General features: G+C 44.3%; 1 protein-coding gene across 1 annotated transcript in view; it reads left to right on the forward strand.

The window, feature by feature from the left end:
- ARHGAP15 (Rho GTPase activating protein 15) overlaps positions 1-25,824 on the forward strand; it is an 892,712-nt gene that overhangs the window by 487,953 nt on the left and 378,935 nt on the right. The window contains exons 7-8 of the mRNA XM_075318806.1: positions 4,156-4,254; positions 8,826-8,943. Coding sequence (XP_075174921.1) covers positions 4,156-4,254; positions 8,826-8,943 — 217 coding nt within the window. The remainder of the gene's footprint in view (positions 1-4,155; positions 4,255-8,825; positions 8,944-25,824) is intronic.

A 25,824-nucleotide genomic window follows, 5' to 3' on the forward strand; every position in this document is an offset into this window, starting at 1 on the left:
CACAGCGACATCACTAAGCGGCCGCCCAATAGAAGTGGCGGGGCGGAGATGAGCGGCCTGAACATCCCGCCCACCTCTTTCCTTCCTCATTGCCGGCAGCCGCAGGTACGATGTTGATCCTCGTTCTTGCGATGTCAAACATAGCAATGTGTGCTGCCACAGGAACGACAAACAACCTGCGTTCCAAATGAGGAACGATTTTTTAAAATGAACAACGTGTACACGACGAATGATTTGACACCTTTTTGCGATCGTTACTGACGTTAGCGATATCGTTGTGTGTAAATCGGTCTTTATCTAATAAGTATGGACAGATTAAACCCCAAAGTATTTGAAAAGGAGAATGTGGCTTTATATAAAAAAGAAACTATGCCCTAGTGTCATGGCACGGGCTTAGGGAAGGTCCAGCATGAGGTAAAACACTCGACAGTGGTTTTACCAAGACAAACAAGGGGTACACTGGGGACAGAATAACAATGGTGGGCCCTGATGCTAGTGAGAGGCAAGATGGACACCTCTTCCACTTACCTGCCACTGTAGCTGCACTCCTAGCCAGTCCCTATACAGGTTCCTCATCTGTAGCCGAGCAGGAACCTGAAGCTCTGAGGGACCCTGCAGTAAGCCCTGGCTAGTGAGTGGGCAGGTAAGGGACCCAAGCCCCATCGCTGCATTAAAACAACACACCAAAGGACGGTAAGACAGACAGGGGGGGAAATGACAACAGAGTAACTCCAACAACTAGGCTACAGTCAGGCACCAGTACTGCAGCCTACACTGCAACCAACAGCAAGGACTCCAGCAGCTCCTTCCACCTCCAGGCCCAGAATCCAAATGACAAAGAGAATAACTGGCACCCTCTGCTGGTAGCAAAGTAGCAAAGGGTATATGAAGGGACTGGAAGTGGTCCCAAACCGGAAACATCTGACCAGGAGTCAGAAGCTGGTGGCAAGGAAGACTGTCATTAACCCTTACCACATCCAAAGAAAGAAAACAAGTTTTATATGTAGAGTCTTAAATGAGAATGAGAGACTCTAGTCCTGATTCTCTCACTAATCTCAAAATACAGAGAGACATCCGTGATACCTAGGCCATGTTCATGTCATGGTAATGGCATTACAGTAGGTAGAAAGACCCTAGTAGTTAAATTTTTAGGGTTGTTGAACAGGAGTGCACTGCTTGCTGCACCCCAGAGGGCAATTGAACTCCTGATTGAATAACATTTTGGACTATCAGCATGGCCCTTACTTTATTTTCTCTGATGTTGCAAGCAGAAGAGACTTTTCTTTCTTATTTCAAAGAAGTCTTCTGAACCTTTTGGGATCTCTGACTGTTTTACAGGTTACCTCTAGAAACCTGACCATTTTACAGGTTACCTCTAGAAACCTGACCATTTTACAGGTTTTCTCCAATGCTGCAAGCAGAAGCCACTTTGATTCCTTATTTCAACTAAGTCTTCTGAATGTCCTGAGATTTCTGACCATTTTACAGGTCTCTTCTAGGAACCTTACCGTTTTAAAGGTTTTCTCCAATGGTACAAGCAGAAGCCGATTTGCTTGCTTATTTCAACTACATTTTTTTGAGATTTCTGTATTACTGGTTTCTTTTGGGAACCTGACCATTGTATAGGTTTTCTCCAATCCTGCAAGCAGAAGCCACTTTGATTCCTTATTTCAACTAAAGGCGGTGTTACACAGGACGATATATCGTGCGATCGCATGAGCAATCGCACCCGCCCCGTCGTTTGCGCGTCACGGGCAATTTGTTGACCGTGGCCCACAAAGTCGTTTACCCCGTCACACGTACTTACCTCCCAAACGACCTTGCTGTGGGCAGCGAACATCCTCTTCCTGGAGGGGGAGGGACGTTCGGCGTCACAGCGACGTCACACAGCGGCCGCCCAATAGAAGCGGAGGGGCGGAGATGAGCAGGATGTAACATCCCGCCCACCTCCTTCCTTCCTCATTGCTGGTGGGATGCAGGTAAGCTGTGTTCGTCGTTTCCGGGGTGTCACATGGAGTGATGTGTGCTGCCTTGGGAACGACGCACAACCTGCATCCAGGAATGTGACTGATATTTTGAAAATGAGCGATGTGTCAGCAAGCAACGATAAGGTGAGTATTTTTGCTCGTTCAGTCGCTCGTAGCTGTCACACGCTACGATATGTCAAACGATGCCGTATGTGCGTCACTAATGACGTGACCCCGACGACATATCGTTAGATATATCGTAGCGTTTAACGCCGCCTTTAGTCTTCTGAATCTTCTAAGATTTCTGACCATTTTACAGGTTTCTTCTAGGAACCTAACCATTTTAAAGGGTTTTTTTTCCAATGCTACAAGCAGAAGCCGATTTGCTTGCTTATTTTAACTACATTTTTTCAAATTTCTGTTACTGGTTTCTTCTGGGAACCTGACTATTGTATAGGTTTTCTCCGATGCTGCAAGCAGAAGCCACTTTGCTTCCTTATTTCAACTAAATTTTCTGAATCTTCTGAGATTTCTGATAGTTTTACAGGTTTTCTCTGGGAATCTAACCATTTTAAAGGTTTTCTCCACTGCTACAAGCAGAAGCCGATTTGCTTGCTTATTTCAACTACATTTTTTTGAGATTTCTGTATTACTGGTTTCTTTTGGGAACCTGACCATTGTATAGGTTTTCTCCAATCCTGCAAGCAGAAGCCACTTTGATTCCTTATTTCAACTAAAGGCGGTGTTACACAGGACGATATATCGTGCGATCGCATGAGCGATCGCACCCGCCCCGTCGTTTGTGCGTCACGGGCAATTTGTTGACCGTGGCCCACAAAGTCGTTTACCCCGTCACAAGTACTTACCTCCCGAACGACCTTGCTGTGGGCGGCGAACATCCTCTTCCTGGAGGGGGAGGGACGTTCGGCGTCACAGCGACGTCACACAGCGGCCGCCCAATAGAAGCGGAGGGGCGGAGATGAGCAGGATGTAACATCCCGCCCACCTCCTTCCTTCCTCGTTGCTGGTGGGATGCAGGTAAGCTGTGTTCGTCGTTTCCGGGGTGTCACACGGAGTGATGTGTGCTGCCTCGGGAACGACGCACAACCTGCATCCAGGAATGTGACCGATATTTTGAAAATGAGCAACGTGTCAACAAGCAACGAAAAGGTGGGTATTTTTGCTCGTTCACAGTCACTCGTAGCTGTCACACTCTACAATATGTCAAACGATACCGGATGTGCGTCACTAACGACGTGACCCCGACGACATATCGTTAGATATATCGTAGTGTTTAACGCCGCCTTTAGTCTTCTGAATCTTCTAAGATTTCTGACCATTTTACAGGTTTCTTCTAGGAACCTAACCATTTTAAAGGGTTTTTTTTCCAATGCTACAAGCAGAAGCCGATTTGCTTGCTTATTTTAACTACATTTTTTCAAATTTCTGTTACTGGTTTCTTCTGGGAACCTGACTATTGTATAGGTTTTCTCCGATGCTGCAAGCAGAAGCCACTTTGCTTCCTTATTTCAACTAAATTTTCTGAATCTTCTGAGATTTCTGATAGTTTTACAGGTTTTCTCTGGGAATCTAACCATTTTAAAGGTTTTCTCCAATGCTACAACCAGAAGTCGATTTGCTTGCTTATTTCAACTAATTCTTTTTTAAATTTCTGTTACTGGTTTCTTCTGGGAACCTGACTATTGTATAGGTTTTTTCCAATGCTACAAGCAGAAGCCGATTTGCTTGTTTATTTCAACTCATTTTTTTCAAATTTCTGTTACTGGTGTCTTCTGGGAACCTGATTATTGTATAGGTTTTCTCCGATGCTGCAAGCAGAAGCCAATTTGCTTTCTTATTTGAACTAAGTCTGCTGAATGTTTTGAGAATGTATAATGTCAAAATATCAGTTTCTGAGCTATTTAATGCCAGATAAAATACATGTTACTGTATTATGTAATTGTGTTGGATTATGTTTATATTTCTTTTGTACTTTTACATCCAATTTGCAAAGTTTCCACCCTTGACTTACTACCGTGACTGCGAAAAACTGCATTGATTTTCAAAGTGAAGGTTTCATGGGTTTGTTAGTATGAAAGTAAAGAAATTCCCATGGACTGGGCATGTTTGGTCTAAATAAATAATCTTTCAACAGTCCACTTGCTTACAATAAAATTTCCCTCCTCAGATCACAACAGAATCAGGAAATGAGTTCCTTCTACAGTCTGACGCAGACGTTACCATACAGGAATGGTTCTGTGCGATCCGAAATGCAATTGACAGCTCGGTATGTATTACTTTGTTACCTTTTTTTTCGTGAAAGGAGAAGAGAAAAAAAAAAAATTTAGAAGTACGGCGTGTTTATACAGTTTAGTGGATGGATGAAATGACAGATATGTAGACAAAAACAAACAGCGTGAGCCGTCAATAATTAAATAATTAGGCCTTGATTATTTGGAGAATTAGTCATTTGCTTTGACGTCCTGGGAAGGTTATGTTCTCTAGGTGACGGCTCTAACTTTTACAGCATAAAAAATAATCTTCTGTTCTTTGAGTTGCACGCCGCCGTTTGTTTCATGCACAAGAGTTAAAGAACTGTGCATTAAAAGGCAGGGTATAGAGTTTTGTAAAACTCTTCTTAAAGGGAATGTGTCATCAAAAACTGATTTAGTCTACATGCATATGTTGCGGGCAGGGGCCAGACCACGGCAGGGGTGCTGCTCAAGACGCTCGGATCCGGGGTCATTGCGGTGGCTCGAGGGGAAGCCGGACCCGGACCTGAGCACCCGTCCGTCGCCCGCAAGTGAAAAAGGGGGATTTATATATACAGGGGAGGATTTGTCAGTGACGCCACCCATGGTGTGCGATGATTGTGGGTGACACCGCTGCTGCCGCTGGAGGTGATGCCCGGGCCCAATGGAATAGGGCAGCTGGATGTTATCCCCTCCACGGGTAGGGAAGGTGTTGTTGTCCCGGGGCCCAGATACAGATGGGATGGTGCTGCGGAGCGCAATCTGCAGGGTTGGACCAGGTGGTGTTGGTGTACTCACAGTTCTAGAATAACTTCACACAGAGTCAAGATAGTAAACCAAACTGCCAGCAATCGGTAGCCTCCGGAGGGGTGTGCTCGAGTCCCACACTCTGGTACAGAAAACGGGGGTCCTTTCCTCCTGCACTTAGTGTTTGTGTCTGTTTTGTTAACTACTCCGCTTAAAACGGGGAAGTCCACTCACGATGTGTTTGTCCGTGGGAGCTGTGGTCCACGAGAACTGACCCATGGGATCTTAGCAGGCAATTGTGGAGCCCTATCCCCCTCATTGGGCTTTCGTCTCGCTCTACTTGGTCCTGCTGTGGGACAAGACCTGAAATCTTGTCCCCGGCTGGTCAATTAGTAAGGTGCGTGAAGCTGTCCTTGCTCTAGGGGCCAGGTACCCTGTCGTGCACGGCCTCCAGACCGGATTCCTGCTGTTGGTACCGGCGGGCTACAACCCTGCCCCGGTCCCCACTGAAGGTCTCCCTCAACTGGATCTCCATCGCCTGTAGCCCTGTCTGCCGACTGCCACCTAGTCAGTTTGTCAGTAGTCCGGAAGTCCAGGAGCTTCAACCCCTGACTACCCTGTCACTTCACACTCCTCTCCTTACTTCTGACACCTCTGTCTCTCTCACTCTGTCTCTGGCCCCTTCCATTACACCACAGAACCCCTAGGTGGGCGTCACCATCCGCTTGGCCCCGCCCACTGGTGTGTTCCTATTGTGATTGTGGGGTGACTAGGCTTTGTTGGCTGATGTTGTGCACCAGGATGAGGATTGTGTTGGTGGACCAAAGAGGAGAGAATCCTGTACCAATAGAGGGGTGCAGTCTGCTGTGACACCCTGATTTTGTCAGGGCGTCACACATACACTGCAGGTTTTGTCGCTTTTTTTGGTGTAATTTTTTTTTTTGTCAAAGTTCTGAATTTTTACTTCCCAGCAAAGTCTATGAGAATTCAGGTTTGCTGTGCACACGTTGCAGATTTTTTGTCTGCACTTTTCTCAAAAATTTCTGACCTAAAAATGCAGGATGTTCTGTTTTTGCATTTTGTCCCCGTGTTTCTCACTAGTGATGGGAGGATTCTCAGATCAATCTCCCACCTACCGATCCCCAGAGTCCGCCGCAAAGGGGGTAAGAGCAAGCGCTTCATACTCCCCAATCACCGGCGCGGCTGTCACCCTGCTCCCGTGACAGCTCATTCTTCTTTTAGGGCTGCTCGTTAGGCTCATACATATTCACTGCTATTCCCCGCCCATTGGCCTCTGTGATTGGTTGCAGTCACAGCACCCCTAACCTGTGTGACAGCCTGTTTTATGCTTCCAATCACAGACCAGTTCTGTGGGTGTACAGTAAATATAAATAAATGTAAAAAAAAACAGCGTGCGGTCACCCTCAATTTTAATAACCAGCCAAGATGAAGGCAGACAGCTGGGGGCTGGAATTCTCAGGCTGGGGAAAGCCACGGTAATTGGGAGCCCCTCAGCCTAAAAATATCAGCCTGTAGCCACTCAGGATTATCGCATCCATTAAATGCGACAACCCCAGCACCTTAACCAGCTCTTCACGATTGCCCTGGTGCGATGGCAATCGGGGTAATGAGAGGTTAATTTCAACTCACAGCTGACACCAAGCCCTAGATTAGTGATTTGAGGCGTCTGAGACCCCATATCACGAACTGAAAAGAAATAAACTCAAACACGAAAAAATCCTTTAATTGAAATAAAATTCAAAGAAAGACCCTGTTCACCCTTTATTAACCCCAAAGATGAAAGGGTTTTTTTTTTACATTTCCAGGGGCTCTGGGAGAGTGTGCAGTTTTGGTTACAGTTTGGGTGCAGTTGAAACTGCAGCATGTGCATATACTCTTATAGTTTTCAACAGGGTTTTTGTTTTTCATATCACAATCTGTATAAAAAAAAAAGTATTCTTACAATTTTTACACTGGTCACTGAGGCTTTTTTAGACTCCTTGTCCATTCAGGAGGTTTCTTATCATCAGAGGCAGGACTACAATGATATAAAAACATTAATACACAGCTGATTACATGATTAGTTGATGTCACAGTTCCCCCTGCTCCTCCGCCCTTCACAGTGACCTTTGCACATGCTCATTAGATGCTTCATTATCTCACGTGCTCCTCCCTTCACATTGGCATTTGCACACGCTCATTAGATTCTTCATCACAAAAGATAAGGCCAGAGTCTGCCCCATGGGATAATTGAAAGGCTACAGGCAGTAGGATTAGGTTTTTCACACAATCATGTCCTTGTAGGAGTTATAATTGGGTTTGTAAAATGGTTATCCAATACTTGTTAATATAAACAATTAGGGCATATTTACGTCATACACATATGTCCGTCTACTTGATACAAATTACTTTAAAGACACCAATTCTTACCATACCTTATTAAAAACTCAAAAATTGAGGATTTTTTAATTCTATTTTATATTATTTGTTGCCTAGGTTACCATACCAGCCAAAAAGCCCATTTACTACTCTGAATTTGTCCAGATTATTGGACCCCGTAAGCTTTAATCCCCCTGTGCTCTTCCCATGCTGCAGAGGCAGCAAAGTTCAGGTCTGGGGTTGCAGCCATAAAAACTATTAATGATTCAGAAGAGCACCACCCCTCATGCACCATACATTGTACAAGCAGGAAAACCCTATAAGCTTTAATCCCCTGTGTTCTTCCCATACTGCAGAGGCAGCAAAGTTCAGGTCTGGGGTTGCAGCCATGTTGCCGGTCCAAACTGTTAATCATTCAGAAGAGCACCACCCTTCGAGCACCACCCTTCGAGCACCACCCCTCATGCACCAACCCTCATGCACCACCCCTCGTGCACCACCCCTCGTGCACCACCCCTCGAGCAGCACCCCTTGAGCACCCCCCGTACAAACAGGAAGACCCTGTAAGCATCAATCCCCCTGTGCTCTTCCCATGCTGCAGAGGCAGCTAAGTTCAGGCCTGGGGTTGCAGCCATGCTGCCGGTCCAAACTGTTAATCATTCAGAAGAGCACCACCCTTCGAGCACCACCCATCGAGCACCACCCTTCGAGCACCACACCTCATGCACCACCCCTCGTGCACCACCCCTCGTGCACCACCCCTCGAGCACCACCCTTCGAGCACCACCCTTCGAGCACTACCCCTCATGCACCACCCCTCATGCACCACCCCTCGTGCACCACCCCTCGAGCACCACCCCTCGAGCACCACCCTTCGAGCACCACCCTTCGAGCACTACCCCTCATGCACCACCCCTCATGCACCACCCCTCGTGCACCACCCCTCGTGCACCACCCCTCGTGCACCACCCTTCGAGCACCACCCTTCGAGCACTACCCCTCATGCACCACCCCTCATGCACCACCCCTCGTGCACCACCCCTCGTGCACCACCCCTCGAGCACCACCCCTCGAGCACCACCCCTTGAGCACCCCCCGTACAAACAGGAAGACCCTGTAAGCATCAATCCCCCTGTGCTCTTCCCATGCTGCAGAGGCAGCTAAGTTCAGGCCTGGGGTTGCAGCCATGCTGCCGATCCAAACTGTTAAACATTCAGAAGAGCACCACCGTTTGTGCAACACTCTTCTAGCACCACCCTTCGTGCACCAACCCTCGTGCACCACTCCTTGAGCACCACCCTGACTTAGGCAAACAGGAAGACATGAGTCAGAGGCCTGATGCAATCATGACGATAGATCACGAGAATAGCCTTTGGTTTAGTGAAAAAACCCTTGCACCCGAGGTGTAATCTGATTGTTTAAAAAATAAATAAAAATTATTTTTAAAGTCTAAAAAAGTTTTTTTGAATATGTTTTTCAGGGAACAGTGCGGCCATTGTCAGCACTGAGTATTGGTGTCCGGAAGTCTGCCAGCACAGAAATCTTACTTCCAGGGAATGAACTGAAAGAGAAGAAAAATGAGCTAAGAAAATCACTGGGTATGTGCGTTGTCTATCACGTGTTACTGTAAATATGATCTTCACTGCAGCCGATCGCCCATGGCTCTGTGATTTCTTGCCCATCGGTTTAAAATTGTCGTCTTCGACCACAACTATCACATGCAAACGCCCATCTTGTGTGGTACATCCAGCCATCACCACTGAGGCCAATGAGTGTTGGTCATGTGCACATAGACATGATGTGATTGTTGTACACAAGTATACACAGATAGTTAGAAACCACTGGAGAGGAACTGTTGGCTCTATGGGTAAAAAAAAGGCAACCTGTCGTCAGGTTTTTAGACCCCAAAATAATGTGCTCGCAAGTACAAGGGCCTAGTCTGCACAGCCAGCTCTCCGGTTTTTAGGCCAGTGCCGGCCTCCTGCCAGTGATTGACAGGTCATTCTTCTCTGTGACCTACCTCCTGGCCAACATCATATGCACGCGCAATCAATCTGGTGATGGTGCATGCGCAGTAATGTTTTGATGATGTTGCAAGAGCCGGAATATCCATCCATGTGCCACCCTGAGATGGATGTTTTGGCTCTTGCAACATCATTAGTGCATGGGCTGACTTGGGAATGATGGCGCTTGCGCAACATGTTCCCTAACGGAGCAGCTGACTTTTCAATCAATGGTGGGAGATCAACTTTGGTAGGAGTAAGAAGCTGGAGAGCTTTGAATGCAGACCAATGCCTTGTGTGATCATTTGCGTAAAAATTTACCAATATATTAAAAATTGGGGAAGAAATAGATTTGTAATATAAAGGCATGGAAGTGATAAACATTACAGATACTTTACAGCTATCACATTACCATTGGATCTGAAAATATGCTAAAAACAAGGATGAGAAATCCTGCACCATGGACATAACATGTTTTATTATTGATACATGATATCCATATTGGCTTAAAGCAAAAAAAAAACAACACATTTCTTCAGCGTCACACAAATGGACAAATGGATGGAAGACACAGCTTCAGAGAATACAAAACACACAAAGCGGAGTTAATGTCACACGTCGGGAAACAGGACGTCTCTTGTTAACTGCACAGAGAGGATCCTGCAGGTGACTGTCTGTGCACAAACTGGGCACACCTGGACAGGAGATACAGCTCTGTTAACTCCACTGAGCTGCCACTGAAGGACTGGATCGATGGAGGAGAAGCGCGGTGACAGACCCTAACTTTACCTTCACCACTAAGGCGGGCCTTACACATTGCGACATCGGTAACGATATATCGTCGGGGTCACGTCGTTAGTGACGCACATCCGGCGCCGTTACCGACATCGCAGCGTGTAAACCCTAGGAGCGGCGATCACCGATCGCAAAAACCTCAAAAATCGTTGATCGGTGACAAGTCGCTCCTTTTCATAATATCGCTGCTGCTGCCGGTACGATGTTGTTTGTCGTTCCTGCAGCACCACATATCGCTGTGTGTGACACCACAGGAACGACAAACCTCTCCTTACCTGCATCCACCGCCAATGTGGAAGGAAGAAGGTGGACGGGATGTTATGTCCCGCTCCTTTCCGCCCCTCCGCTTCTATTGGCCGGTCGCTTAGTGACGTCACGGTGACCTCGCTGTGACGCTGAAGCACCTCCCCCTTGAAGGAGGGATTGTTCGGCGGTCAAATTGACGTCGCTGACCAGGTATGTGTGTGTGAAGCTGCCATAGCGATAATGTTCGCTACGGCAGCAAGCACCAGATATCGCATGTATGGCGGCAGGTACTATCGCGCTCGACATCGCTAGCAATTGCAGCGTGTAAAGCCCGCCTTAGTCTTGGCATGATGGGTACTGGCGCCTGACACTGCCTACCGCTTCCTGACTGATGCACAGCTCTGACAGTGGAGGAGAAACGGGGTGACTAACCCTAGCAGTACCAGCACCACTTAGTCTTGACATGATGGGTACTGACGCTTGACCCTGCCTACCACTTCTAGACTACTGCACAGCTCTGATACACTCAACAGAGTAACAGTGATACACACGTAGCCATGTGTGTTAAAGACTATGACCTGCCCCTAGGTCCGGCGCCAGATGGCAAATGCGCCAGCGGCCAATCGGAGACTGCCACATCACTAGTGGCGGCAGCGGCGGCCAATCAGAGACCGCCGCGTCACTGGTGACATCACGCGCAGTAACGCGATTCCCGCACTTAGAGCCAGGAGAGGCCGCGGGAACCCGTGCATGCCCGGAAGGGCAATTCAAGGACTTAGCTGCAGAAGTCAGAGACCCTGGACACTAGATGCCTAGCAGACAGGTGCCTGGAGCGTCAGACAGGTTGAACAGGAGAGTCGGCAGACACCACAGAAGGGGATTGAGGTCGGACAGGTGCGGTTTGAGGCTCGGGAGAACCCCGAGCAGTGACAATAAATAATGAAAATTGTTATCTCCGTGGAGCTGGATTTCTGCTCCTTGCTTTCAGTTTTGGTAGTAACACTATCTATGCTCCGGCAGATTTGACCTCTGGCATTATTGGTGAGATGGACTTTGTTTCTTCACCAAAAATCTGCTAAAAGGTTCCCTTTAAAAGTGAAGAGATTTGATAATTGCATGTTTATATACTGCTATAGGGGAATTAAAAATAAAAAAAAAAATCATGTAAAATCCCTTTAAATTTTTTCAATTAAACCGTATGCAGAAAAATCCATGGTATCTTCGATCATGTACATCCAAAAAAAAAGAGCTGAGATGCAAAATTGGACATAACCTATGGACAAGGATGGTGCTATTACTGGGAAGGGAAACTGTCACCAGACTTTGGCCTTCTAAACTAAAATTAGCACCTTAAGCAGTGCCTGTGCTTATTCTATAAAGATGCATATTGTCCCCTGTTCCCCCCTATAGACCCCACAAATACCTTTATAAAATCTACCACCCTGTATGTAAATTGTCCAGTCCGGTCCGAATATCGTCTTAATCTATGCCTTGGACGCCTCCTACACTTCGTCATCCAAGTATGGCAGCCAAAATCGTATGCCTGTGAAGATATATTCCTGGCTCGCGCAGGCGCACTTTGCTCTACTCTATTGCGTGCAGAGCCAAAACTTGGTACACCTGCGCAAACCGGTGAGCTCTCTGCGCGGGCGCAAGATTTTGCCTGGCGAAGTGGATGCCATCCAAATTGCAGGGCAAAAGCTCGCACCTGCGCAAAGAACTCACCGGTTCGCACAGGCGCACCTATGTTTTTGGCTGTACCCGCTACAGGGCGCAGGAAAGTGCGCCTGCGCTAGCTGGGAATATAGAGATTTTTCCCGCCTACACGGATGACATCTAAGGCATCATCCATGTCACTCGGCACATGAGGGTGAAAGGAGGGACAGGAGGCGAAGATTGGGACGCTCTTCGGACCAGACCGGACAATTTACATACAGGGCGGGAGATTTTATAAAGGTATTTGTGGGGTCTATAGAGGGGGCTCGGGGGGTAACGTGCACTTTATAGAATGCAGCAGAGGCGCTAGTTTTAGTTTAGAAGCCCAAAATCTGGTGACAGGGTCCCTTTACATTTCTTTCTCTAATCCCTGAAAAATCTTTAATTTTGGATTATTAAGAATCTGTATCAAGAACTTTTATTCATTTGCATTTTCTCTCCATGAAAATCTAAGAGCAGCGAAACAAATTTATCATGAATGTACAGTATCAGAAGCATTAATGTTACAGTGTTTAGGCATGAAAAAAATAAATACAAATCGCTTTTTGGAATAATGTTTTAATGATCACACAACCGAGTCGGATATCATAGCCAGTACAGCGATGTGACGGAGCCAAAAGTGACTTCTGAATATTTGGCATCTAAACACAGATGACACATTGTTAGCAATTAACAGGTGGCTCTTTCATTGTCCAGTTTGCCTACAGAGAATTCCAAAAATTGGGATATTTTGAAATATTAATTTTTAACACCACAGATTTTCTGCAGCCTACACACGTATCCTCTTAAAGTAATGACTTGTTTATATTGTAAAAAAATCTAAAATAATTCCAGGACAGTAATTAAAAATTGATATCAAATTAGTTGTTGCGTGACATCATATTCTCATGAAAATGCCAAAAAAATAACTTTTAGGTTTTATTTTTGTTTGATTTCAGTCAATTTTGGAAAGCAAAAATACACGTTCGCAAAATATATAACAATATACCTTATCAAATCTAATATATAAAGCTCAGTGTATGTATGTATGTATGTGTGTATGTATGTGTGTATGTATGTATGTGTATGTATGTGCGCTAAAGGAATCCACACCGTCGTGAAAATCACAAAATTTTGCACAGACGCCTCTTGTGACCCAGGGAACGTCGTAGACTATGTTTTGACAGGAAAATTTAACCCCATGCTTTACAGTTACTCTCCAAAAAACATGCCTCCATTAAAGTAAATGGAGCCTGGAACTACTGGTTTTAATAGCAGCTGTGATTAGTTGCTATGGGAACAAAAGACATTGTTAGTATAAGAAACTTATGTGTGAGGTAATATGATGTCAGTGGGGAGACAGAGAAAGAGACAGAGACACAGATAGAGAGAGAGACAGACAGGGAAAGAGGCAGAGCGATAGAGATAGACAGACAGACGGTGAAAGAGACAGACAGATTTAGAGAGACAGACAGACCTGGAAAGAGACAGACATACAGGCAAACGGGGACAGAGACAGGCAGAAAGGGAAAGAGGAGACAGCCAGAGAGACAGACAAAGATAGATGGGGAAAGACAGACCTTGATAGAGACAGACTGGGAAAGAGACAGAGAAATAGAGAAAGACAAGGAAAGAGACAGACAGGAAAAGACAGACAGGAAAAGACAGACAAAGAGATGGACAAAGACAGACAGGGAAAGAGACGGGGAGACAGAGACAGAAAGACACAGAGACACAGAGATAGAGACACACTGATTCAAAGACAGACAAAGAAATAGAAACAGACAGACAAGGAAAGAGACAGACAGACAGCGACACAGAGACAGAGACTGGTAGAGAGACCGTTACTATCCCAGGAAACGCCCAGGTACTACAGCTAGTTAATATATAAAACTTAAAATGTTAATTGCTTTAATTATACATCTGTTCATCCAAAAAGTCTAATAATCCAATATTTCTACATTCGATCTCAAAAATATCATTTAAAATGAAACTTCACTGAGCAGGAGGGGTTTTTCTTTTTTTCATTTCTTAAATATTATTATTATTATTATTGTATTTGGGGTTAAAAATCACTTTTGCAATTCAGTGCCGTAAAAACAAAAAATGTTTCATTGCTTGTCTTTTAGAGGCTCTTTATTTTCTTTCACATTGCACTTTGATGTGGTCTGTGGTCATAAATCAGCGGAGAGAAGCGGAAGGGGGGAGGGGGGGAGACCATGAAAAGATAGAAACTTTCACGTTAGACCATAAAAACAGGTGACCGTCAGAATGAGCTCACTGACTGATTCTCAGTTAACCTATTTTGCAGTCACTGCACTGTTCCGCCCTTCTGTGGGCACAGTCTTCAATTTTGATGGATGAAATGTCAAATGGGTGATAGATTCCCATTGAGTAAAGATATGTTCATAAAGAACTGGTGGTCTCTTTCAGTGAACTGGTTAACATCAAGACCTGCTCAGCAGAGGTCAATGGCAGCATGCGACTTGCAAGGGCTTATCGCCCCACAGGTAAAATTCTACACACCCAGGTAGGACCATATCTTTCATGTAGTGTGCTGGGAGGAAGGAAGCTACACTTCGCCAACGACTACCGTCTTGTGCCACACTACACAAACATAATATAACTACTCCAACTTTTCAGGCCTAGCCTTTTTACAGTAAAATAAAAAATAGCTCACATAAAAAGGCAAATTCAATAAAACATCATAGGAAAAGAAAGCAGCTTAGGCTAGGTTCACATTTCCGTTGTTTCTTATCAGTCACAATCCGCCACTCTGATAAACAACGCAATCCGTTTGGTGGATTCCGTTGTTTCCCATAGACTTGTGTGATCAGTTGTGGAACGACTGCCCGTTGGGCGGCAGGAACGTAGCTTGTAATGTTTTTTGAGCAGCGGAATCCTTTTGATTTCGCTGTGCATGCTCTCTCTCGGCAGCCGAACGATCAGCTGATTGCCCGGCAGCTGCCTTCTGTGCGCGATCAGCTGATCTCCCGGTCACCGGCTTTTGAGAGCGATCAGTTGCTCTGAAAAGCCGGCGTCTGGGAGATCACTTGATTGCTCTCAAAAGCTGGCGGCCGGCTTATGAGAGCGATCAGCTGATCGTTCACAATGGCCGGCTGATCAGCTAATCGTTTCACAGAAGCCGGCCGCTGGGAGATCAGCTGATCGCTCTCAAAAACCGGCGGCCGGCTATTTTGAACGATCACTCGTTTTACAACGGAATCCGCTTTCTTCTGACAATGAATTTCAATTCTTGTCACCCGTTGTACAACGCATCAGTCACAAGCATCAAGGAACGCATGTGACTGATGCAAAACAACGGAAATGTGAAGCTAGCCTTACCAACAGCAGGTCAGAATACCACTGCCTAAGCATAGGATCCAGCAGCCCGCCATGATGAAGGCGGGGGTGTAGGGGGGTTAGGGTTAGGCCCACCCCTACATGTGTAGCCGGCACACTTATGTTCTGTCTAACATAATGTAAATGCCACCTGGGTAGGTAGGTAGGGAGGGAGTATTAGTAGGAGAAGGATAGGGGTATATAAGGGAGAGACAATTGGGAGGGGAAAGGAGAGTCCCCAGGAAGATGTATGAGTAATAACCCCACCATGGAGATTCTGATCCTATGGGTCACCCCTTCGGTCGTGACACGCGGGATCTATTATGGATTGATCAACCACGTCCACCAGGAAGAGGGGTTGAGTCCTACGGCCGAGGGTTTGGCGTCTGTTTCATCTGGCTGCTAATACTCCGTAACAGTTTCAGTGGTGGCCCGGCGACGGGGAGGCGAGGGGTTAATGACAGGCTGTGCTGTAACCTATCGCCCCCTGCTACCACAACTACTACCACTGCCTGCCCCGTGCTCCTCCACCACAGGGGCAGCACAGGTGCCCCTTTACACTTCTATCATTTTCCTTCCACGCTTCTACCATGACCTGAATGTGCATTATTGACACCTCTGAAACCTCGTGGAACCTACCTTTTTGGAAGTTTTGAAGCTTTTCTAGTTTACCATTTTTCCAGGAGCCACCAACACATTCTGGAAGATTTTGTAAATAAAGTAAACCACATGAATATTTTGTATTCAGTATATTAATAATGGCTTCCTTATTGACTTAGTAATCCAGAGCACATTACTGTTATCAGTCATATACATATACACAAATACCTACAACTGTCACTGTAAAAATCCAGCGATTTTCTATAAGACACAGTAAAAAAATGCAATATTGTAATCCTCATCACTGCACTCTTATTTATGTTTTTAAGGCGGAATATCTTGTAATAAAACCTACTAACCGAACCTGTTTACATCTGCGTAATCCACACAAGTAACTAAACCTGCTGCTTCCCATCATACAGGACGCCGTGTCCTCTGAAGTGCTCCTCCGTCAATGCCATTTGTGATTGTGACTCACAGCACAAACAAAATCCCTGCGTTAACCAAAGACTTTTGGTTTGATGGGAAAAATCATAGGTTTGCAAAGTGCTGAACTCATATAAATATAAATATACTTGTTTACCGGGTTTTGTTCTGGAGAATTGCAGCTTTCAAGATTGCTTGTGTTTGCTTAATACCACAGCTTCATCATCCAGCTCACGTGACGTTCACAGGCCAAGAGCGAGTAACCCTGTATGGAGAGGCTGCAAAAAGTCTACGTGGTGGAGTAAAAAGATGTAGAGGGGGGGGTTTCCATCCTACATGGGGGACCTGTTAGACCCCCTAAAATTTTTATATTATGTATTTATTTGTATTTATATTATATATTTGTTATAGTTATTAATTATTACATATTTTTATATATTCGTGTGTACTATATATACAGTCATATGAAAAAGTTTGGGCACCCCCATTAATGTTAACCTTTTTTTTTTTATAACAATTTGGGTTTTTGCAGCAGCCATTTCAGTTTCATATATCTAATAACTGATGGACTGAGTAATATTTCTGGATTGAAATGAGGTTTTTTGTACTAACAGAAAATGTGCAATCCGCATTTAAACAAAATTTGACCGGTGCAAAAGTATGGGCACCCTTATCAATTTCTTGATTTGAACACTCCTAACTACTTTTTACTGACTTACTAAAGCACTAAATTGGTTTTGTAACCTCATTGAGCTTTGAACTTCATAGGCAGGTGTATCCAATCATGAGAAAAGGTATTTAAGGTGGCCACTTGCAAGTTGTTCTCCTATTTGAATCTCCTATGAAGAGTGGCATCATGGGCTCCTCAAAACAACTCTCAAATGATCTGAAAACAAAGATTATTCAACATAGTTGTTCAGGGGAAGGTACAAAAAGTTGTCTCAGAGATTTAAACTGTCAGTTTCCACTGTGAGGAACATAGTAAGGAAATGGAAAAACACAGGTACAGTTCTTGTTAATCCCAGAAGTGGCAGGCCAAGAAAAATATCAGAAAGGCAGAGAAGAAGAATGGTGAAAACAGTCAAGGACAATGCACAGACCACCTCCAAAGACCTGCAGCATCATCTTGCTGCAGATGGTGTCACTGTGCATCGGTCAACAATACAGCGCACTTTGCACAAGGAGAAGCTGTATGGGAGAGTGATGCGAAAGAAGCCGTTTCTGCAAGCACGCCACAAACAGAGTCGCCAGACAAGCCAGTTACATTTTGGAAGAAGGTCCTGTGGACTGATGAAACAAAGATTGAGTTGTTTGGTCATACAAAAAGGCATTATGCATGGAGGCAAGAAAACACGGCATTCCAAGAAAAGCACTTGCTACCCACAGTGAAATTTGGTAGAGGTTCCATCATGCTTTGGAGCTGTGTGGCCAATGCCGGCACCGGGAATCTTGTTAAAGTTGAGGGTTGCATGGATTCAACTCAGTATCAGCAGATTCTTGACAATAATGTGCAAGAATTAGTGACGAAGTTGAAGTTACGCAGGGGATGGATATTTCAGCAAGACAATGATCCAAAACACCGCTCCAAATCTACCCAGGCATTCATGCAGAGGAACAATTACAATATTCTGGAATGGCCATCCCTGTCCCCAGACCTGAATATCATTGACAATCTGTGGGATGATGTGAAGCGGCTGTCCATGCTCGGCGACCATCAAACTTAACTGAACTGGAATTGTTTTGTAAGCAGGAATGGTCAAATCTACCTTCATCCAGAATCCAGGAACTCATTAAATGCTACAGGAAGCGACTACAGGCTGTTATTTTTGCAAAAGGAGGATCTACAAAATATTAATGTCACTTTTATGTTGAGGTGCCCATACTTTTGCACCGGTCAAATTTTGTTTAAATGCGGATTGCACATTTTCTGTTATTACAATAAACCTCATTTCAATCCAAAAATATGACTCAGTCCATCAGTTATTAGATATATGAAACTGAAATAGCTGTAGCAAAAACCCAAATTGTTATGAAGAAAAAAGGTTAACATTAATAGGGGTGCCCAAACTGTTTCATATGACTGTATATATGTATGCAGGTATTTGACAAAACAGTCAGTAACAAATCTGCAGGTGTTTGTGTGTGCGCATGAGATTTCAGAAATCTCATAGACTTAGCTAGGACTGTAAAGAGCAGCGTTTTATTATCATGGATTTGCATAAAACCAAAGCAAAGCCGCAGGTAAAAAACGCAGCAAAAACTTACCAAAAAAGCCCTGTGTGAACATAGCCTAAGTGGCCGCCTGTACTCAAGTTATTAGTTACTGGCACAGTTAAGATATCAACTCTCATCAGATATTCTTATCTTAACTCTTATCTCTGATCAGATCTGCTGACATGTGCAGGGAAAGATACAGGCAGCATGCAAGCCCACATCAAAGGCAGGGACATGACTTTGGATGTACCAGTCATGAATGGGGTTACATTTATAAAAAATAGCAACATTAATGCCTGGAAACCTCTTCTAGGCTGGTTAGAATCCGGGATGATTGGTAGTGGAAGCCCCTTTTTCCCCAAGACAGCCACTGCACAAGGACATATGCCGAAAGTTCCTTCCCTAAAATACTTATACTCAGCCTACTGCTCACTTCTCTGGTCCCTCCGCACCTCAATGTCCCCCGTCCAGTCCTCTGTACATTTTCTTATAATCGTCACTAACATGTGCCATGACCGTGCGCGCATGCGTGGAAACTTCACATCCCTCACCAGAACTGAAAGAAGCCCGGAGATTCCACGTTTAGCAGCGGTAATAAGAAGACGTGCCGAGGATTGGTCGGGGGACGATGAAGAGCGGACGGGTCGTATAGGTGAGCAGAGGAGAGTAAATGTTTTTTGTTTGCTTTTTTTCATTTTCTACATCTTACATTTATTATCCTCTGAGGTCTGAAGAGACCCCTAAGCATAATAAGTGGCATTCAATTTCACAGAGCATAACTTAGCTCGGAATTAAATTTCCCGGTATAATCCACACAATTTTTCGAATTTGAATCTTGTCACGTCCTCTAATCTCTAGCATTAACCCTTAGGCGGGCTTTGCACGCTGCGACATCGGTAACAATGTGTTACCGATGCTGCAGCGATAGTCCCGCCCCCGTCGCACGTTCGATATATAGTGAAAGCTGCCGTAGCGATTATTATCGCTACGGCAGCTTCACACGCACATACCTGCCGTGCGACGTCCCTCTGGCCGGCGACCCGCCTCCTTCCTTAGGGGGCGGGTCGTGCGGCGTCACAGTGACGTCACACGGCAGGCGGCCAATTGAAGTGGAGGGGCGGAGATGAGCAGGATGTAAACATCCCGCCCACCTCCGTCCTTCTCATTGCAGCCGGGAGGCAGGTAAGGTGAAGTTCCTCGCTCCTGCGGCTTCACACACAGCGATGTGTGCGGCCGCAGGAACGAGGAACTACATCGTACCTGTCGCTCCCCCGGCATTATGGAAATGTCGGAGGCTGCAGCGATGATACGATGACGACGATTTTGCGGTCGTTCATCGTATCATCTAGGATTTACACACTACGACATCGCAAGTGACGCCGGATGTGCGTCACTTTCGATTTGACCCCACTGACATCGCACCTGCGATGTCGTAGTGTGCAAAGCCCGCCTTAGTCTCTAGGGCAAATGTTTCAATCTGACCAGCGTTCCTTAAAAGGGCAATAGCTCTATAATGCTTCAAGATATCCCAGTGAGTTTGAGATTTTGTTTTTGTGACACATTATACTTTATGTTAATGGTACATTTAGGTTGATATCTTTTGTGCTTATTTTAAAAAAAAATATCAGAAATTTTGACAAATTTCAAAAATTTTGCAATCTTCAAACATTGTCAAATTTTGGATATTTTTAAGAATACACACAATCAAAGTTTGAAGATTCCGAAATTTGTCAAATTTCTGAAATTTTTATAAATACACAAAGTTTGAAGATTCTGAAATTTGTCAAATTTCGGATATTTTTATAAATACACGCAATCAAAGTTTGAGGATTCCGAAATTTTCCATTCTTCAAACTTTGATTATTCTTTTAATCTAGATAGTCACACCACACAAATGTTTTAAAATAAATAACATTTACCTTGTGTCTGCTTTACATTGGCACCGTTGGTAAGATGTTCTTTAATTTTATTAAGATGTAAGAAAGTTTAAAAATGTGTCAAAGTTTTCTTAGTTTTTGTAAATTTGCTTGAAAAAAAAAAATTTTTTTTTTTTTTTTTTTTTTTTAACCTTAATTTATTAACTCACTGCCTGTGTTTCTTGCCTGGCTCCAGACATCACACAGATATGGAGTGATCAATCAAGCTTTAGGCTATGTGCACACGCTGCATTTTTTTGACGCTGCGTATTTTTGTGTTTTTGGCCGCTAAAAACGCACAAAAACGCACCCACGGCAAAAACCGCATGCGTTTTTACCACGATTTGGTGCGTTTATGGTTGCGTTTTGCTGCGTTTTTAATCTCTCTGCGTTTTTCTGCATTTTTCCAATGCATTGCATGGGGGGGAAACGCAGAAAAACGCAGGAAAGAATTGACCTGTCCATTTTTTTAAGCTAAAAAACGCAGCTTAAAAAAAAAGTTGTGTGCGGACAGCAAAAATGAAAACTCATAGACTTTGCTGGGGAAGCAAAGTCATAAAGTTTTGAGGCCAAAAACGCACCCGAAAAATGCGTAAAAACGCCGCGAAAAATGCACTGTGTGAATTTACCCTTAAGAGGCTGGTGATAAGCTGAGAACAACAGAGTGCATGAAGTGCTTTGTCACACCCAGAGCACATGATGCCTCATTTGCATTTTAATTAAAACGCTAAATTCTCCTTATAATTATATACTGTTTTTAAGATTTAAATATTTTTGAAAATTACATTTCTTTCAAAGTTTGAAACATTTGTCCAAAGAGGGATTTGAACATGGGCTTTAAAAACACTTTAAATAGTAATTCATTTTTCTCATGTCTCTCAATGATGAAATGTGAGCAACCATATTTTCACCAAGGTCATACATTTCTTTTTTTTTTTAACTTTTTTTCGAGATTTTGAAAAAGTTCCAAACAGTTCCCAAACTATCATTGGTCTGTTCATACAGGCAAAAATAATCTCTTTGACCAGGGTGTGAATGTAGCTCCTCCACCCCCCCCTCCCCCCATATAAATGACTGTTTATTGGTCTTTCTGTGGAAACACACTAAACTTCAAGACTTGTTCAAGACATAATCTCAAATATAACCTGTAGATACCACAACTACAACTAACGACGTCTTCATTAATATGTATTTAGTCCTGGATCTCCAAAATTCTCTTATTGCTAATGACTGGGTCACCGACTATGAAATTACGAATTTTAATCAATATTGTTTTAGGATTAATATTATGACTTCAATTTATATGATCTATTCAATTAGTTATCAAAATATACAATATTTTTGAAAGAAAAAAAAAAAGATATTGTCAAAGAATGAAGTTTTGTTACGGGTTTTTGGCTCAATTTGGAAAATAATGTACGAGCCAAAGAGTATTGGCTGTGACAATCCAATATGTCCTACACTACAGATTGGCAAAATGTAATTCTGATTTATTTTATGTTGTTTTTTGTTTTTTTTTTCCCTTTTGCAACAAAATACCAGTGACTAAGTGTAGTGGGAATGTTTTTCTACCAGCGTCTTGACACTGATAAATTGAAAAACATTTAATTATACAATATAGTGCTGAACTGTTATGATGATGAGTTATTATTTATTATTTAGAGTACAAGTTATGATGAGAGTAATAGTAGTAACAGCAGTAAGAATTAAAATAACAGTAGCAGTATTAATTGTAACTCCTTGTGGTGGCCCTAGGAGTATTAAGTTATAACAATAGTAATAGTAATAATAGTTGTATTATAACAGTAGTAAAAGTAGTGTCGCACCCCAGGGCAGCCGAGCTGCTCGGATCCGGATGGTCTGTGGCTCGAGGGGTTCTGGATCTGGGGGCACCGTCGAACAGTTTTAATTGAAAAATAAAAATAAAGTCCGACTATGCCACTCGCGGTTTGCGGCCAGGGATAGTTCCCACTGCGGGTTCCCACTGGGGATGATGGATGGGGGCAGCGTGGATGGTGGAGCCCACCATGAGCAGGGCTTTTCCCCAGGAATAGGTGAAGGGTTAACGTGGAGGCACGCGGCAATGAAGAAGTCCAGACAGAGAAGGCAGTTTGATGGTTTTTACTCACTATATTCACACCCTGGGGACGTACTGGATCCCAGGTGCAACCGTATTCCTGATGGCTGTGCCAGCCAACCTGGTAACACTCACACCAGAGTGCACAGGTGGAATGTGGGTCCTCCCTGGCGTGGAGCACTTGGAGGTCATCCTAGTGTCTGGGTCCTGCCGCAGGCAGCTTGGACTATTTAAGGGAATATGCCTTCTTTGCTGCTGATGCCTCGGACGTTAGTGGTGGCAGATGAGTCCTGAAAACCCACCCGCCTGGTAGAGTTAACAGAGGGCTTGAAGTCCTGGCCTGTTCTGGGATCTGCAATCCGATCATACAAAGTACTGTGAGCCCTGGATGTCCACCCCACAGGATCCCTCTGTCTTTGGAGCTTGCTCTCTCGCTCTCCAGCTACTTTCCTCTTCTGAGTGGCTGTTCTTTCTACTCAGGTCTTTGCAGTGTCTTTACTACCACTCCACCGACTTTCTTACCCCTCACTTTCCTTTCTGTTTCCTTCCACTTTCTCTCCATGTCTCAAGAGTCTCTGGTCTGTCTTGACACCTTTCTTACAACTCCTCTCCTCACAACCTACTACTTTCTCCTCCTCAACTCTACTAACTGACTCACTATCTACCCACACTCCCCAGGTCACGATCTCCTCCCCCAGGTCTGTTCTCCTCCTCCCAGTTGGCTGCCTATTATCTAACAGTGCCCAGCTCTGTCATCGGGCTAGGTGAGGCTCCCAGCCGGGTACAGCGAGTGTAAATGTCCTGGTGTGCTAGTGTGTGTGTGTGTAGTGGCACAGTCATGTAGGACCCGAGCTGTTACCTTATTGTTACCTTGTTTTTGTGACACCTGGTTACCACAGCGGCATCACATTAGTAATGTTTCCCCAAAAATAACAACGTCCTTGAAAATAAGCCCTAGCAAAATTTTACAGGATTTCTGGAGTGCTGTATATGCTGGAGTATAAGCCGAGTTTTTCAGCCCATTTTTTCATGCTAAAAACACCCCTACTCGAGTGAGGTTCCCACAAAAATATTATTCTCACCTGTCCTCCGTTCCTGTGGTGTCCTCTTACCTGCTTTTTGCGGACCATAGGCACATAGACCCTCCATGATCTCGTCCACTGCACGGGGCTGCCACTGCCTTTTGCCCTCAGATCATGGAGGGGTCTATGTGCCTGCTGTCCGCAAGAAGCACCATTCGATTGAGGCTATGGCGCCACAAAGCATTCAACTGCAGTAAAGCGATGACGACAGCGGCAGCCCCGTGCACCGGATGCGATCATGGAGGGGTCTATGTGCGATCCGCAAGAAGTGGGTAAGAGGACACTGCAGGAACAGAGGACAGGTGAGAATATTTTTTTTTTAAACGGCATTATAGGGGACAAGAAGAGGACCAGAATGAGGAAATTACTAAAGGATGGGCACATTACTACAAGGCACAAGAATGGGCATATTACTACAAGGCACAAGAATGGGCATATTACTACAAGGCACAAGAATGGGCACATTGACTACAGGGCGCAAGGATGGGGCACATTACTACAGGATGGGGCACAAAGATGGGCACATTACTACAAGATGGGACACATTTCATTAAATCATTTTCATAATTTGACATTTTGACACATCATAGTCAGTCAAATGTTGTAATTGGTGGGTGTCTGGGTTCTGGGACCCCTACTAATGACTTAATAGAAGCACCCATCTGATCTTTGTGTTCTTTTATTTCTATCCCTCTTAAAGCACCACTCCACCATTTTGTTTTTCAGCATTGGAGTGGGGCTTTAAGCCCAGGTCCCCTGTCCCCAGTCTTATACTCACTCTCCGGTGTTTTCACCTTTTATCGGTTTATCTCCGGTTCCATTGCACCATCTTGTCACTGTAACTTTTCAGTGGCTGGAAATTAGAAGTTACATCATAATCATTCAATAAAAGTCTATGAGAGCCAGAACAAGGCTCTCATAGACTTGCATTGAGTTGTGACCTTTGGCAAGCTCCATGAATCACTAGAGCAGCTGGCAGTCATAAATTACCACAGACCACCATGAGCAATACTGAAAACAGATGAAAATGCCGAAGGGTGAGTATAATGCAGGGGGCAGGGAGCTTAGATTTAAAGCACCACTCCAGTGCTGAAATAAAAAAAATGCTGGAGTGGTGCTTTAATATTGAATGAAAAGAGTTCGGATGGCTTAAAAGTCTGCAGACTAGGGATCGGTGGGGGTCTCTGCACCTTCACTCATCAAGATCCCGATGGGCACAGTAGCTCTTCCAAGGCCACCAGAAACTAATGGGTCCCAGCTTTGAGTCCCATTTCTCGCGATAAGACAATGTCTTTAACCACTCGACGTCTCGTTTGCCTTAATTCTGCCAGTTATTCAACTATATTAATGCGCATTTGAAAAAAAAAAGAAAAACTATATCTATATAATGCAGAAGTCAATATGATAGAGAGGCTTAATTTCTTTTATATTCCTAGGCTTTTATTTTGCTAGCAGATGTTAAATTTGGTGCAGTCATATCACAGCTGTGTGGCTTCAAAGCTCAATCTGGGTTTGAGTATGCAAATAGGCACATGAATATACGCCTTGCTTCCGTTATTCCACAATCCAGCGCGCTAATATATATTGTAGATGCCGTATGTAAAAGAAGCTGATATTATTAAGATAATGCGGCCAAGTAAGTGAGGTAGGCGTATTTCCCAACTGGCGCACAAAAGAGGCAAGCGTTCTCCTTCACAATTTAGTTTACTAAACAAAGCTGAGATGCTCGCGGAGAATGCCGCTATATAGAACTTTCAATTCTGTTCTTTCAATCGTACTTCAAAACACAGCTGTGCTTGTCCTCACTCCATTGTGTGCATTGGTATGCAAATCACTGGGATGCATGAGATATTCCACTTTCTTTCTTTAAAAGCTGCTCGATGCGATTGTTATATATCATCTTTCATTGACGCTCAATGTCATGCCGGTTTGGGATAGTGAGACAAACTTTTGAGTAGGCTACATCATCATCATCGCACCTTGTACATTTCCTGTAGGAAAGTTCAAAAAGTTGTCCAATCCGAAGTGGAGGTTGAACCATTACATTGAATTTCATACATTTTTATACCCAAAGATTTTCCTC

Source organism: Anomaloglossus baeobatrachus, chromosome 7, assembly GCF_048569485.1.
Source record: "Anomaloglossus baeobatrachus isolate aAnoBae1 chromosome 7, aAnoBae1.hap1, whole genome shotgun sequence".
In the NCBI taxonomy this organism is placed as follows: domain Eukaryota; kingdom Metazoa; phylum Chordata; class Amphibia; order Anura; family Aromobatidae; genus Anomaloglossus; species Anomaloglossus baeobatrachus.